Genomic DNA, 14,161 nt, shown 5'->3' with positions numbered 1-14,161 from the left:
AACAGCTGAAAGGTACACAAATGTTTTAGAGCACTATGTGCTCCCATTCAGAAGAGGGAAGGCCTTGCATATTCCTGAAAAACAATCCTAAAGAGCATACTGCATCCATTATAATAGCATGGCTTCGTAGAAGAGGAGTCCAGGAACTGAACCGGGCTGCCGGCAGTCCTGACCTTTAACCAAGTGAAAACATTGCATCAAGAAATAGAAAAATTGACAAAAAAAACCCAACCAGAACTGTTAACATCTTGTTTTTAATGACAGTCCTTTGTACAAGAGGGCAGAATGACATAATACCAGAACAGAAGATGTTTGCACACACTGGGAGCACCAAACAGCACACATTGCCAAATATATTAAAATTGCTGGGAGAAACGAGTAATCATTGACATCTACATAAATCACAACTTAAATTGGAAACAGAACATAAGAATTAGAACATAAGAAAGACATGAGAACAGCACTGTCTTCTTTCGAGCTTCTGCTAATTTCTCTATTTTAAGCAAACCACACAAAGAAGACGTCATATGAAAGCAGAGGATCTTCTGATTACGAGGATGTCTAACTCCCCACTGAGTGATAAGAGCTCTGAGCTAGCAGCCAAAGAGTGACGAACAAAAAAATGACAAAATTATAAAGAATGTTTCACTGTTTCTGTTTTGAGGTCAAAAGTTTTATTCCACTTTAAAAAGACGCTGCAAATGTGTTTTCTAATGACTTTATTTAAAATGAATTGGGAGAGTACATTAAGGTTCACTGGGAGTTTTGTAGTGAAGTATTTACTCATGCTATTGTACAAATTATCTCTGGTTTCGGGGTTCTCATGGTGTTTTTAAGTGAAGTTTGGTGCTACTGACGATGGATGGCAGTATTGATAACCAGCATTTGCTGATGGGTTTCTGAGATATTTATGTATGAAACACTTCTATTAAAATGTGTGTAAAACTACTCAGGTTCACTTTTTAGCATCTACTTTTTCACAGTTCTTCATCAAAAATTACTTTAATAATAAAATGAGCTGTCATCCACTAGTTTTTAATGCAAGTATTTTTTATGGAGATGACCATTTAGATTTTTTTCCTGTGTTCCAAGGGAATTTATGCCAACACAGTAACACATATCTTGACTCTGACACTTCTGCACTAATCTCACATGTGTCAGTTCTCTTTTGAGACCAACAATATGTATACAGCCCTGGTAGTTGTGAAAATATACTAATTTTATTTCATTTTTGGTATACAATATCAGAAAGGAAGTTGAAAATAACAAAGACAAAGTTTGAATCCGCTTTTAGACAAGAAAGGGACAACGTTTCTTTCTCAAAGTGCAGAAACTGATCTCTTTAGTTTTTATGTGTTAAAAAAACCACAATATTATTATGTTTACCACTGTATTACACAGTAGTAAACATAATTCCTTCCTGACATTTTTAGATGAGTTACCATGAGACAATACATTACATAGAAACTAAAAATGTCTCATTTTCAGCATTTGATTTGTTTTCGATGTTGTGTTGTAAATGAAACACAGATTTAAGAATTTTGTCAATAATTGCATTTTCTTTTTTTTCTTTTCTTTTTTTTTAAACACCCAACATGTTTGGAAGTAGTTGTATTTTGATCAGTAATTTAAATGAAGATACATGAATAATGCTTCATCTGAACCTAGTAAAAATAACTTTAGAAAATCAGCTCAAAAGGAAGACGCTGAAGAAGATGCTGTCATTTTCTTTCCTCCACTGTGAGGACATTTTAACACTATACACTCTCAGGTTTTCTTCTCATATCCTACATTGTCAACATTTGCTTTATAGCCCATCCAAGATTGGCTAAATGTTTTTCTACCTCACACTCTCTGATGTATATGTGTGTGTGTGTGTGCGCGCATGTACGTGTGTGCCTGTGCCTGTGCCTGCAGAACCGCTCTCTGCAGGGTGAAGTAAGGGGCATGCGAGCATTGCGAGATGAGCTGGACTGTGCCCGAGAGCGAGCTGCACGGACCGAGCAGCTCCAGACTGAGCTTCAGAGCTGTAAACACAGATTGCGAAGCCTGGAGCTCACACGCACTCAGCTCAAGGTGCATACACACTCAAACTTGCAAGTACACAAGGGTATTTATTTCTTTAAGACAAAAAACTAGCTGCACAGCCATGCGTATAAACATTTCATTCATTCATTCATTCATTTTCTAAACTGCTTAATCCATTCAGGGTCGCGGGGACATATAATGTTAAAATATGTGTGTTTAATATTCTTAAAAACAAGAACACAAACTGTACAAAGCAAAGGTTTCTGATGAATATTACCAGAGAAAATCAGAAGATTCCTTTTAAAATCTGAGTAGCTATTATTGTTGCAGAAAGAAGCACCACTTAATCTTAAAAGCCATATTATCCCCTCTCACAGCCCTGAGCGCTTCAATCACAAATTAGTAAGAACATTTCAAAGCTGGAGAACGATGTTATATTGTGTGATGTCATCTGGATTTACTGCTCGGAGCTGCTTCGGAGATGAGGAGCAGAGTACACCCTCAGTTATTGGAACTTTAAACTCCCATAATTACGTTTTTTCTGAAATAGTTTAACTGTTCCAAGGCAGAAAATGTGCTCATATCCTTGTAAAACACCAAACAGTGTCCTCTCTGTCACCTTGTATAGCTTTTTTTTTTCATTTCCCTTTAACAAAATGTCCCTGCGACAAAGTAAGTTACAAGATTAATTTTTTCCCTTATTTGCGTTTTGAGAATTCCTATAAATTACCGGTGAACTTGTGTTAAAGCCAGAGGAGCCATGGTTGAATGTTAAGTTGGCATGATCACCCGGAAGACACTTCGTAAGGGTCTATTAAAGTTTTTTTTTCTTTTAATTTGTTTGCTTTTGTTTTGGGCAGCTTTTGTACTCAGCAAGTAATATAAGTAGTGTATGAGGGGGCCAAAAGCAGCCAATCAGAGACAGAGTTTGCATTAGCAAACTATTTCAGCTTGTCTAATCTGGTTGTTACTCTGCCATTCTTTGTTAGAAAAGTTGTGTTTTCGAATACCAACAAGAGCTAGCGCAGTATTATATTATCATGACTGGTAGTTAAAAATGGTCATAACTCTCAAAGAAACAGAGAACTGTTTAAGTGGTGGGGTTAAGAATAGGACGGATTGGTATGGCGTCACGACAATGTTAGTCTCGTTGCTTGCAGTGTACGTAAAGAACTCTGTGAAATACAGATAAATGAATAATATTTCCTCAGAAATGACTAGAAATGTTTCACTTTAATTATGATTGACTGAACAACTTGACATTGTCATGTGGCTTTCCCCCTGCAGGAGCAGCAGCAGCTGTGTGCAGCACTACAGGAGACTAAAACTCTTCTGGAGGAACAGCTGGCGGATGCACGGGCACGCTGCTCTTCGCTACGGGAACTGGAGAGGGACAATCTTATATTACGTCAGAGAATTATGGATGTGGAAGCGGTTGGTTATGCAGATTTTACATGCACATTTCTTTTCAAAGAGTTGCATTTATATGTTTTTTTTAAGTGTGTGCATGTTGTCATGGTGTCAGCCATGTTCTTGTAATGTGTCTGTAAGTAGATTATAGTCTTCCAGTGGATGAGAACAGAACCTGTTTTGGAGCTGCATTTCTCTGGAATGAATGAATTGTATAATGTCGGGTGTGTTTTGTGTAGGAGCGAGACACCGAGAGGCAGCGGGTTGATGAACTCTTGGAGATGAACATGAACCTCGAGGCAGACTTACGGCACAGCAGCACCAGCAACGCATCAGTTGGCGCGATTCACCAGGAATTCCTCCAATCAGAACTGAACTTTGATGAAGAGCTGAGTGAAGTGATTGGTTAGAAGACCTGCTTCTCTGCACCTTCTCATTTTATAGGTTTTATTTTACTAACAAGAGGAAATCAGTTGAGGTAGAACTTGCTCACAGGGTGTACAGGTTTACATGCTTGATCTTTTTCTTCATTAGTTTCCTTCCTTCAGTCTCCATCTTGATTTATCTCTTGTCTTGCTTTCTTTTATTTCTCTTGCGTTCTTCCTCAGATCAAAAGCCATTGAGCGTGGAAGTGGGTGAGGCTTCGACGCTGAGGCTGTTGGGAGCTGAGCAAGAGAACGCTGAGCTGAGAAGACGATTGGAGGAACTGCAAGCTCAACAGGAGGTTAGGATTCAGAGTTTGAAGGTTTTTTTTAAATTGTAAAAGTAATCAAAAATGGTGCAATTTTTCCCCTTTAAAAGGTTGAAGGTCAGATAGGATTATACTGCAAACTCTGGTATAAAAGAAATGACAATGCAAATGTAAATCATGCTATAAGATGACACTAGAGAACCCGCATGATCTGAAAATATGGGATTTCTAAGAATTGTACATCAAACAAAAACAAACAAAAACACAGGACTTAATCATAACCATTTCCTCTCATTGCAGGCTGATTCCCCAGATGCAAAGGATGAGCTGGCCTGCCTGGAGATGGAGCACCAAAACACACTCAGGGAGGTAAGCAGAGAAAATGTCATGGCAGATGATTGTTATGTGCCTCATTTCAAAAGATGTCATTGTAACGCTTTTTTTTCTTTTGTTCTTTTTGTTTTTTATGTTTGCCCAACACCCAAGTATATACAAGTTTTATTGGTTTCACTTTGTGAAAAGTGAGAAATTAAAAAACTTTATAAGGTGATGATATGTCAACAATGTGTGTTCAGCAATCACCAGCTGCATGTTAGGTTTACAAAAAGTACTTTGAGAATATGCAGGAATTACTGCTTCTTTGATTTACATAATAAAATGTTTCAGAGCTTAAATGACTAAAACTTAAACAAAATTGCAGTTAAAGCCCAATTAAATATTAGTATTTTAGTGGTTCAGCATTAGAACTCCCACAGACGCTATATACCTGAAAGAATCATGCGATTTTTATTTCTTTTTATTAAATTTTGAGATTAGGTTAAAACATATTAAAATGAATTTTTGATGCCTACATTAAAATTGCTTTGCAATATGACAAAAAATCCTCTTCTTAATCTAGAAGTCTGCATTTCTGCAGCTGATGGTTTCCATAAAGTAAGCTCATTTAAATATTTATATTTGATGTAATTTTTAGTTTAAAAAAGTGCTGAAATTGGACATATTTTGGGCGTTCAAACTCTGATATTGGGTTTTTATTTGCAAAGTACGACTAATATCTTATGGCTGTCATGTGATGGGGATTTCTGTGATTGCTCTGGAAAATGCCATGGAGAGAAATATTTCACTTCTGTTCATGTGTACACAGCTCAAGATGGATTAAAGGAAAGCCATACTAATGCAGTAAATAGCTGAAGTGTTTGAGTTAAACTTCCAGTGTTCAGTCATACACTTCCAGTTGTACACTAGTTGGTGGCTACGCTGTTGCCTGGAATTTGTTACCTGAGTTGATCTGCACCTAGAATACTGTAAACCTAGAATACCCTGCCTCTCGCCCAATGAATCCTGACATAGGTTCCAGTTTCCCACAACTCAGAATTGGAATAAGCAGCTAAGAAAATGGATGGATGGAAATGTAGAATATTGATTCATTATCTATACCAATTAGTCCAATTAAAGGTCGCAGGGAAGATGGAGCCTATCCCAGCAATCATCAGGCAAGTCGCCAGTCCGTCGCAGGCCCAACACAGAGGGACAAGCAACCATTCATGCTCACATTCATTTGTAGGGAGAAGTTAGATGACCAGTTAACCTAGCATGCATGTTTTTGGACGGTGGGAGGAAGCTGGAGTGCCCAGGGAGAACATGCAAACTCTGCACAGAAAGACCAAGGTTCAAACCTCCCCCCAGCTGAGGCTTGACCCAGTGACCTTCTTGCTGGGAGGCCACAGTGCTAACCACTGCACCGCCGTGCAGCCCAAGAAAATCTAGATTATTTTTTTAACAAGGTTTTGGTCGTAAATACCATGAGTAACTAGAAAAACACTCAAGAGAGCGCAGACCTTCGCCAAGCAGCTCATTTCCACTAATACTGAAAAGAATCCTTTTAAAAATCCCTGTGTCCACAATTCCTTCCAGATCATTTCCTAAATTTAATACAATCTTAAGTTTTACAAAGATCCATTCTCATAGGAAAAATAAATCACAAAAACTAGGTTTTGCATAAAGTTGCAAACAGACAGAAACTTGGTGGCGGTAATTATTATACAGTCACACAAATGAATATTTTGACAGAGACAGAAATTTCTTGCCACTGTGCACCACCACAATAGAGCTGAATTGAAGCAGTCACGATTTATTTTATCTTAATCATTTATTCAAAAAGTGTAACAAAAAGTTGCAGCTATTGATACATTTATAAAAACTGTTTGAACTATAAGTGAAAAGTGACACTTCAAGAACATCTTGATTGCTGCATTTCAGATCTATTGTGTGGCCGCACAAAGGCAAAGTAATAAAAATTCAATCACTGTCCAAATACAGAATACCCATTAGTTGCAGCCCTGCTCATGAATTAGCAGAATATAAAAATATATACCTAATAAATGTACTCTTTGTAATACTAACTGATAGTTCCCTTCCCTTGTGTACAAAGTTACTATGTTAATAAGCTGTAACTCACTTTGCTGCATAATATTATTTCCACAGCAGCCACATTAGCTGTATTGGATCAATAATGGCTAACTTGAAAGTGGATAAAAATCTATTATAATATGAATTTATAACAGTTCCCTCCTGTATATTGTTTGAATCTATTTATTCTCTGTGTTACACCACTATGTCATATTTTCTTTTTTTTTTATTGATTTCATGTAGATTTAAAACATTTTCAGTCTGAACTGTTTGGATTTTTCTGCGTTTGTTGATTTTTTTCCCCACTTCTATTTTACTTGTTTGTATTAAAGCTGGGCGCAGTTTGGGAAAATAACAAGCTTTCTTATTTGACACTCCTTCAAATTCATTCATTCTCTGTATATGTTGTGACCAAAAATAGGAAACAAAAATGAGCAAAGAAAAAAACCTTTAAATTTCTCTCCCATGACACTTTTCAGTTTCAAAACTTGAAGATGGAAAATGCCACTCTAAAGCAACAACTGGAAAAGCTGCTGAGTAAACTTCAACATCTAGAACCCAAGAGGAAGGAGGAAGGTGTCAATAAGTCAAGTCAAAAGGAGGAGGAGAAGATGGTGAGAGGAGTCCAGGGTTCAGAGTCCTGCAGGGGGGAAGGGGAAGGAAGGGTGAGGCTGATGGAAGAGAGGGAGAAAAGAGGAGAAATCATTGGGACACAGAGGGAAGCAGGAGTGGGCGAGGAGGGCTTCCATGTCCTTGGAGGAAAAGAAGAACAGTGTGATGAGGAGATCCAGATCATAAGGAGGGGAGAAGCAGAGGGAGGGCAGAGAGAAAGGGAGAAACAGGAGAAAGAAGGTGAACCAAAGAAAGAACAGACTGCAGTGACCACAAGTTCAGAGATCCCAAAGCCTCACATAGAGGATAACACCAAAGACACAACTACACACCTGGCTGTGCGCTCCCTGTCTGGTCCTGATGTGGAGCTCCTGACAAAGCAGCTCCGTGATGTTCAGGAAGAGGCTGATCGACAGGCAAAACTGGCCCAGGATCTGCATTTAAAGCTGGGAGAGCAAAGCAGGAAAACATGGGAGGCTGAGCAGAAGCTGGTGCTTGTGGAGGCTGAGCTGCAGCACCTGAAGAGAGCAGCAGAGAGTCTGCTGGAGGCTCGCAGGCAGATAGAGGTATGGATGGGTGGGTAGAGTGGGGAAATTTCTAAACATTTATTATATAGACACATACGTGGTGCAAACATTACAATACTGAATATTACAAATATATTGTACTACGTGACAAACCGGAAAAGTAAGACTAGAGTAAGTGACTAGAAGAAAACCAGAAGCTTGGCATATTTACCGCCACAGCACTTATGCTCAGTTGTTGTTTTCCAGTAATTTTTTATTTTTAGGGAAAATCAAAGTACCTGTAGAGATGTAGAGTTACTGCTAATCTGTTTTCTGCTTTAGTAAGGGATGTACAATATGACGTTCATTGAAGATGGGCAGCACCACAACCTAATGCGCTTTCCACTGTTTTCCCCATAGGTTCTTCAGTCGGAGGGCCTGGTCATGGAGGAAGAGCTTTGTCGCCTGCGAAGCCAAGTTGAGCTTCACAGGATACAGACTACAGTCATCACCACCCTGGAAGGAGAGCGGGCTGCACTAGAGAGAGACAGGGACACGCTGCGCAGCACAGTAGACACCCTGCGTGCTGCCCAGCGCAAGGTTGGAAACTATATAGACACAAACAAAATATTTCCACAGATATGGCAGATGTTACTTTGAGAAGTTAGAAGACGAGCAGATACAAAATGCCAACCAATGAAAGGAAGCAGTCTGTCCAGTTATGGTATAATCGCTCTAAACAATGACATTACACAGGGGTTCCACTCGTCAGATGGATTTCTCTCCACATCTGTAAAAACTAATTAAGTTACTGTGAGGAAAAAATGTCCAGCAGGAGGTAGACTTGACAGCATTAAGTGAAACCGATTTCTGCACATAAAACATTATTACACACCTTGTATTGAGCAAACTGGTCTGATTTGATCTTCAATATTCAGAGAAGAAACTCATTCCACTCAGATCCAGTTTAAAGCTTCAGTCAGGCTTATTTAGGACATTTCCTTCAGAGTACTGTTGAAAAGTTTCATGGAAAAAAAGTCACATTTTCTTCTTTTTTTTTCTTTGTTTCTTTTTTTTTTAAAATCATAAATCTACTTTTTAATAGCATGAAGTCATAGTGAATGTTATGTTTAATGTGCTATTTGCAGTAAAATTCCAGGATATAAGAGAAATTGCAAGCTAAGAAAAAGAGCACTGCTTTGTCAGCATTACAGAAATATCATAAAAGTGGTTCATGAATACCTTCTCCACAGTAAGAGCTGTGTTGTCACAATGAGTGGTGGTGGAGGTGTGAACCCAAATGCAGGACTGGAGGCAGGAATGCTGAATCTAAATGTTTAATCCAAAAGACTTGACACAGGAATGCAGGAAGCTAACAAAAGGAACCAGCAATGAGGAACAGAAACCAAGGGGTATGAATCCACAGGAACAAAATGACACACAGATGAAGTGAACAAACTAAACAAGACCAGGTGAACTGATAAACAGGGAACCAGACGTGAGGGAACTAAACAAGGGAAACTACAAACAGGAAATCAGAACTAAGATAGAAAACAAAAGACCAAAACTACGATTACAAAACACACATCATGACATGTGTAAGAGCCTTGCTGTGATCTTCTGGTATTCTCTGAGACAACCTGCCTCTCTTCAGAAAGAGAAGGTTCAAACTTTACTGTGGATGTTGCATCTGAACACATAATTATTAAACATAATTTAAATTTACTGAAAAGTAGCAAAGTAAATATATTTAGTCATTTAAGGGAAATTTATGTTTCAGATGCTTCAAGTAGTTTTTATTTCAGTACTTTTAGTGTTTTAACTATTTAATTGAGCTCTGTGTATTAACAATGGAAAACAGAACTGCAGCAGGAAACAGTTCACAATAATAACGGACAACAGCCGTCAAAACATACATGAACTTCAACAAAATTCTCTGATAATCTGTGTTCACTGTTGTTGAATCCCTAAAGTAAGTCAAGTCAATTGTCCGAATGTCTCAAGTCAGCTGTCAAAACAATTTTAGTTTTTTATTTTTTATTTTTTTTTATTTTAAGTCACTCACTCTCAGGCAGGACGAGAAAGTATCTAAGGTGCACCCTTAATTTGGTTTACAATGGGTGTTGTATGTGTCCCAGGAGGTGGATCTTGGATAAGAAGAAAGGTAAGGTTGTCGTCTCATGGCGATGACTTGGACAAATTGTCCAATACTTTGAGGAACTACAAGGTGTACCATCAGAATTAACATCCATGAAAGGCGCTAGCCATTCCACGTCTTTCTGGGTTTTTGTGCGAGAAACAATCTCTTCTTATCTGTATGCTAGAATAATTCTGTTTATAGCTGCCACTGTTTTTCTTCATTAACTGCAGCTCAAGACCACATCCTTCACAAAATGGTGAACTATAGGATTACATGTAATAGATCAAGTCAGATTAAGAATGTCTTCCGTCTTCTGAAAAGAACAATTATTTTAAAGGGAGAAAATGAGGAATAAACCCAGACAGGGATTACAGACGGTTGGTGCACATTTTTACAACATGAGGTTACAGGATTTAAATTCTACTAATTTCACTTCATAATAAAGAGAAGCTGTACTGTCTCATTAGAAGCTCATTTTATGGGCTTAATGCTGAGCAAAGTCATTTACAACGCTGTTCAGGTCCAAGATGCTGCTTCATTTGTGGAGCAAGCAGCCAAGCCACCACTAGCCTCCAGTGGGACATAAGGTTTTGCTTGGGTTGCCTGGCTTTTAGGATAAAACTTATCTAATTTGGTCTTTGCAACTTCGTCATCATCCTGCTCTTTTCTATCTTTGTTTTGTTGCCCTCTGCTGTTTTGTGTTCCTTGTCCCATACCTGCCACTCAGCGTTACCTTTCCAGCCTGCCTCGAGCTGCAGAGGCAACTAACCATTGGCTAAGTCCTACAATGATGTGGTGAGCCAATCAAAGTGTATATAACCATCTTCATACACTCGTTCTCTTCATGTTTGCTCATCGGAACACTTTAGATGACTCCAGATTTGTTCTGCTATCAGGTTTTTTTGTGCTTTTGAGATAAACAAAAAAGGTAAAACGGTGTGCATAAAGTCAAGATTTCTAAAAATTTGTCCAGTAGTTTCTGTTAAGTTTGCTGAAATACCAAGAGACAGGCAGATGCTGGCAAAAACGCAACCTCTCCCACCTCCTTGGTCAAGGTAGTAAAATTCTGCAGAAAAGAGAGAAAAAAAAAAAACTTAAATCAGGAAGTTAAATTCCACCGAGTTACAGTTTGGTGTCACTTTGGTCCGTAACTGAATTCATATCACTTTTACATCAGCAAAGTCCCAGATAAAATCTGATAAAAAGGTACTTTTTATGCTTTATGTCAGAGACAGAAAAAAATATATATTTGAGTTGAACTTTGGATCCTGATCTGAAGAACGAGAAGCAAACTCAGAACTTGTGGTGATTACTTCTCTGGCTGTTAGATGAAACATGAACTAAACTTCACTTCTTTAAGCTTCAGGGGTGAGTAAAAGTCCAAGCAGAAAATAACATCTCATCCTAACTACCCCTGATGAGAAGGTCTGCTGAACTTCTCTCTGATAAAACAAAACTAAAGAAGTTGTACTGATCTAGTCAGTTCATGCAGAAAACTCGTGGCATTCGCAGTTTTTGTGTGTAGACTGATCAAAAGTAATGTTTCATTCAGTGTGTCTCTGCAAATTTAAGTATGCATATCCTTTATATCTGACACAAAATATGACGACTATGTCCATGTTATAAAGCTCTTCTTACCACGGCTTTTGCACCACCTGTAGTCCAAAATAATTAAATTACCTGGCAGGGAACCGGGACCACTGTTCCACTGGAGGGGTGGAGTTGTTCTTCAGGAGCTGGGGTTGGCCCTTCAGTTCCAGTGAAAGGAACTCTGAATGGTTCAGTGTGCAAAAAGATTTTGGACAATTCCCTGTTCCTAACTTTATGAGACCAGTTTGGGGATAGTTCCTACTTGTTCCAACATCTCTGCACACCAGGACTCAAAGCGAGGTCCATAAAGACATGGATGAGTGAGTTTGGTGTGTAAGAACTGGTCTGGCCTGTGCAAGGTCCTGATAGTCATAGAAAGGATAGTCATAATTTGTCATAATTTGTCATAATTTGTCATAATCACCCCACGTCTTCTTGTTCAACATCAGTGTCTGACCTCACAATTGTGCTTTCTGGATAAATGGTTAAAAAAAATCCCATAAACACATTCCTAAACCTTGTGGAAAATCTTCCCTGAAAACTTGAAGCTTCAAAGGGCTTTTGTAATAATAATAAAACATATGTTGGACTTAACCTTGCAGTATACTTGAGCACTTTTAAACTAAAATATTGAGAGTTTCTTTGAAAACAAAAAAAAGCAAAAAATTTTCTTGTTTAAAACAAGCTTGTTTGCTTGTTTACTTTAGTGAAATATCAGAATTGTCATGTATCACCTTGCATAGGATAAATAGTTGGGTTTTCCCCAAAAGCTAAAGCTAAAAACTAAAATCTACTTATGCTTTATAATGAATTTGGTGGTGAGACCCAACCACACTAAAATTTTTATGTATGAGTTTAGCAGCAGCTTCACTCTAAATCACTTTACTGTTAGGAAACACAGTGAAGGCTTGCTCAAGGACTTTAAACAAAGGTTTAAACTTTTGACTTTCTAGTTGGTGGATGATGAGCCACAGAATAATCCATTTGGTGTAAAAACAGTCTTGAATGTACCTGCCATCCGCAGATAAAAACATTTTAAATTGTCACTTTTGTGAAGTAGCCTCGAGGATGTTTTTTTTTCCAGACATGCATCATGCAAGACATGAACTGTTTTCTGCTCCTCCTGGAAGTTGTGTCAGTGCGGCTTGACGTCACGGATTAAGAAACTTGTATTATTTTATTTGCTTTGTGTGAGTTACACCAGTTAACACAATCTCTTCCTCTTTTGCCAGAGTGACCAGTTAGAGCTCACCACCCAGACTCTCAGAGCAGAAGTGGAACGTCTGGGGCGCAGTTTGGAGACTTCCCGTCATCGGGAAGACCAGCTGGAGGTAGAGCTCCGTGAAGCCATCCTTGAAGCTGAATCGCTGACAAGGGCACGAGACCAGGCGCTGCTGGAGGCTTTACGGCTGGAGCAGGAGAAAGAGGCGTGCCAGTCGGAGCTGGATGGCCAACGGAAGGAGGGGCGACAGAGAGAGAGGGAGGCTGCAAGGTTCAGGCAGCAGCTGGAGAGCACAACCTTGGCTCTGGAGCACAGCAACCAGAGAGCTTGTGCTCTGGATGCTGAACACAGGTGCACACACACACACACACACACACACACACACACACACACACACACACACACACACACACACACACATTCAACTTCAATCACACAATTAACTTTACAAAGCACCAAAGAGACCTTTTTGATTGTGCCACACATTTATCTGTGATGTCAAGCCTGTCTTCGGTCAACCTTTGTCTAATCTGGGTTTCTGTCTCTATTTGGTGTGTATTTGTAGACGTGTGTGTCAGCAGCTGTCTGAGTCCAAGGATCTCTGTACTCAGCTGCAGGACCTGGAGAAAAATCTCAGGACTCGGCTAAGCTTCATGGAGGAAAGTAAACAGCAGCTGCAGGATCAGTATGCAGAGGCCAAAGCCAAGATTAGCTCACTGTCCCAGGTGTGCATGTGTGACAGAGACATGGTGATTTCTGAATATGTAACACTGCTACATTGTACACAGTGCAGGGCAACTTTTGACCCTCACAGAAGAAATGATATCTGTTTGCATGACATACATTCATGTTAAAGTGGAACTATAATGTGCATTTCAGGCTAATTTATTTTTATTTCTGAGACCAGGAGGGCTGTGATTGATCAAGTTATTGCCACAAATCACTTTATTTACTTCAGACCAACCCTCTCCGTAGGCTGTCAGATCAGCCTGCGGGCAAAACGAGTGGATTGAGACCCTTCTGCATTAAGCCCCGCCTCCCGCCACTGCACTACATCGGGAGCGCGCACCGCACCTGCTTTCACCGTCATTGTAACGTCTCATAAACAGAAGGATTAGGCTAATATGAACTCAATAAAAAAAAAACAAAATACAATGTCAACACATAGCATACAGCCCTACATGTTGGAACCTGAATCAGACCCTGAAAATGAAGTGGAAAACAGCAACCCACAGCAACGAATGCAGCAGGATGTCTCTCTTTGGTAAACTCATCAGCCATCGTTGGAAATAACTTTATCCCACGTTTTCCACCCACCTGATGTATTTGTACATGTCCTTGTTAACCAGTAGAAGGTAACCAATCACCGAACATTTATCCCCCGGGACGTCACAAGGATTTCGAAGTAGAAAAAACTCTCTAAAACAACGCGTTTTTCGTCGCCATGGAAACCGAACGGAGAGAGTGCTGGAACTCAAACTCAAACTCAAACATGCGTTTAGGTGATAAAAAACAGTGCCGGTCACATGTCTGATGAGGATTCAACACTGTAA

At 39.3% G+C, this 14,161-nt stretch overlaps 1 protein-coding gene across 1 annotated transcript in view; it reads left to right on the top strand.

The window, feature by feature from the left end:
* Nucleotides 1-14,161, top strand: part of ccdc88b (coiled-coil domain containing 88B) — a gene marked incomplete at its 3' end in the record, with an annotated part of 47,444 nt that overhangs the window by 15,548 nt on the left and 17,735 nt on the right. Inside the window, exons 10-18 of the mRNA XM_079250097.1 lie at nt 1,918-2,076; nt 3,316-3,462; nt 3,678-3,843; nt 4,047-4,162; nt 4,430-4,498; nt 7,018-7,716; nt 8,077-8,256; nt 12,619-12,959; nt 13,174-13,333. Of these exons, the coding sequence (XP_079106223.1) occupies nt 1,918-2,076; nt 3,316-3,462; nt 3,678-3,843; nt 4,047-4,162; nt 4,430-4,498; nt 7,018-7,716; nt 8,077-8,256; nt 12,619-12,959; nt 13,174-13,333 (2,037 nt within the window). The remainder of the gene's footprint in view (nt 1-1,917; nt 2,077-3,315; nt 3,463-3,677; nt 3,844-4,046; nt 4,163-4,429; nt 4,499-7,017; nt 7,717-8,076; nt 8,257-12,618; nt 12,960-13,173; nt 13,334-14,161) is intronic.

Source organism: Telmatherina bonti (genome assembly GCF_933228915.1).
Source record: "Telmatherina bonti genome assembly, chromosome: 12".
NCBI classification, from domain to species: Eukaryota; Metazoa; Chordata; class Actinopteri; order Atheriniformes; family Telmatherinidae; genus Telmatherina; species Telmatherina bonti.
This window is presented reverse-complemented; position numbering and strand designations above follow the sequence as displayed.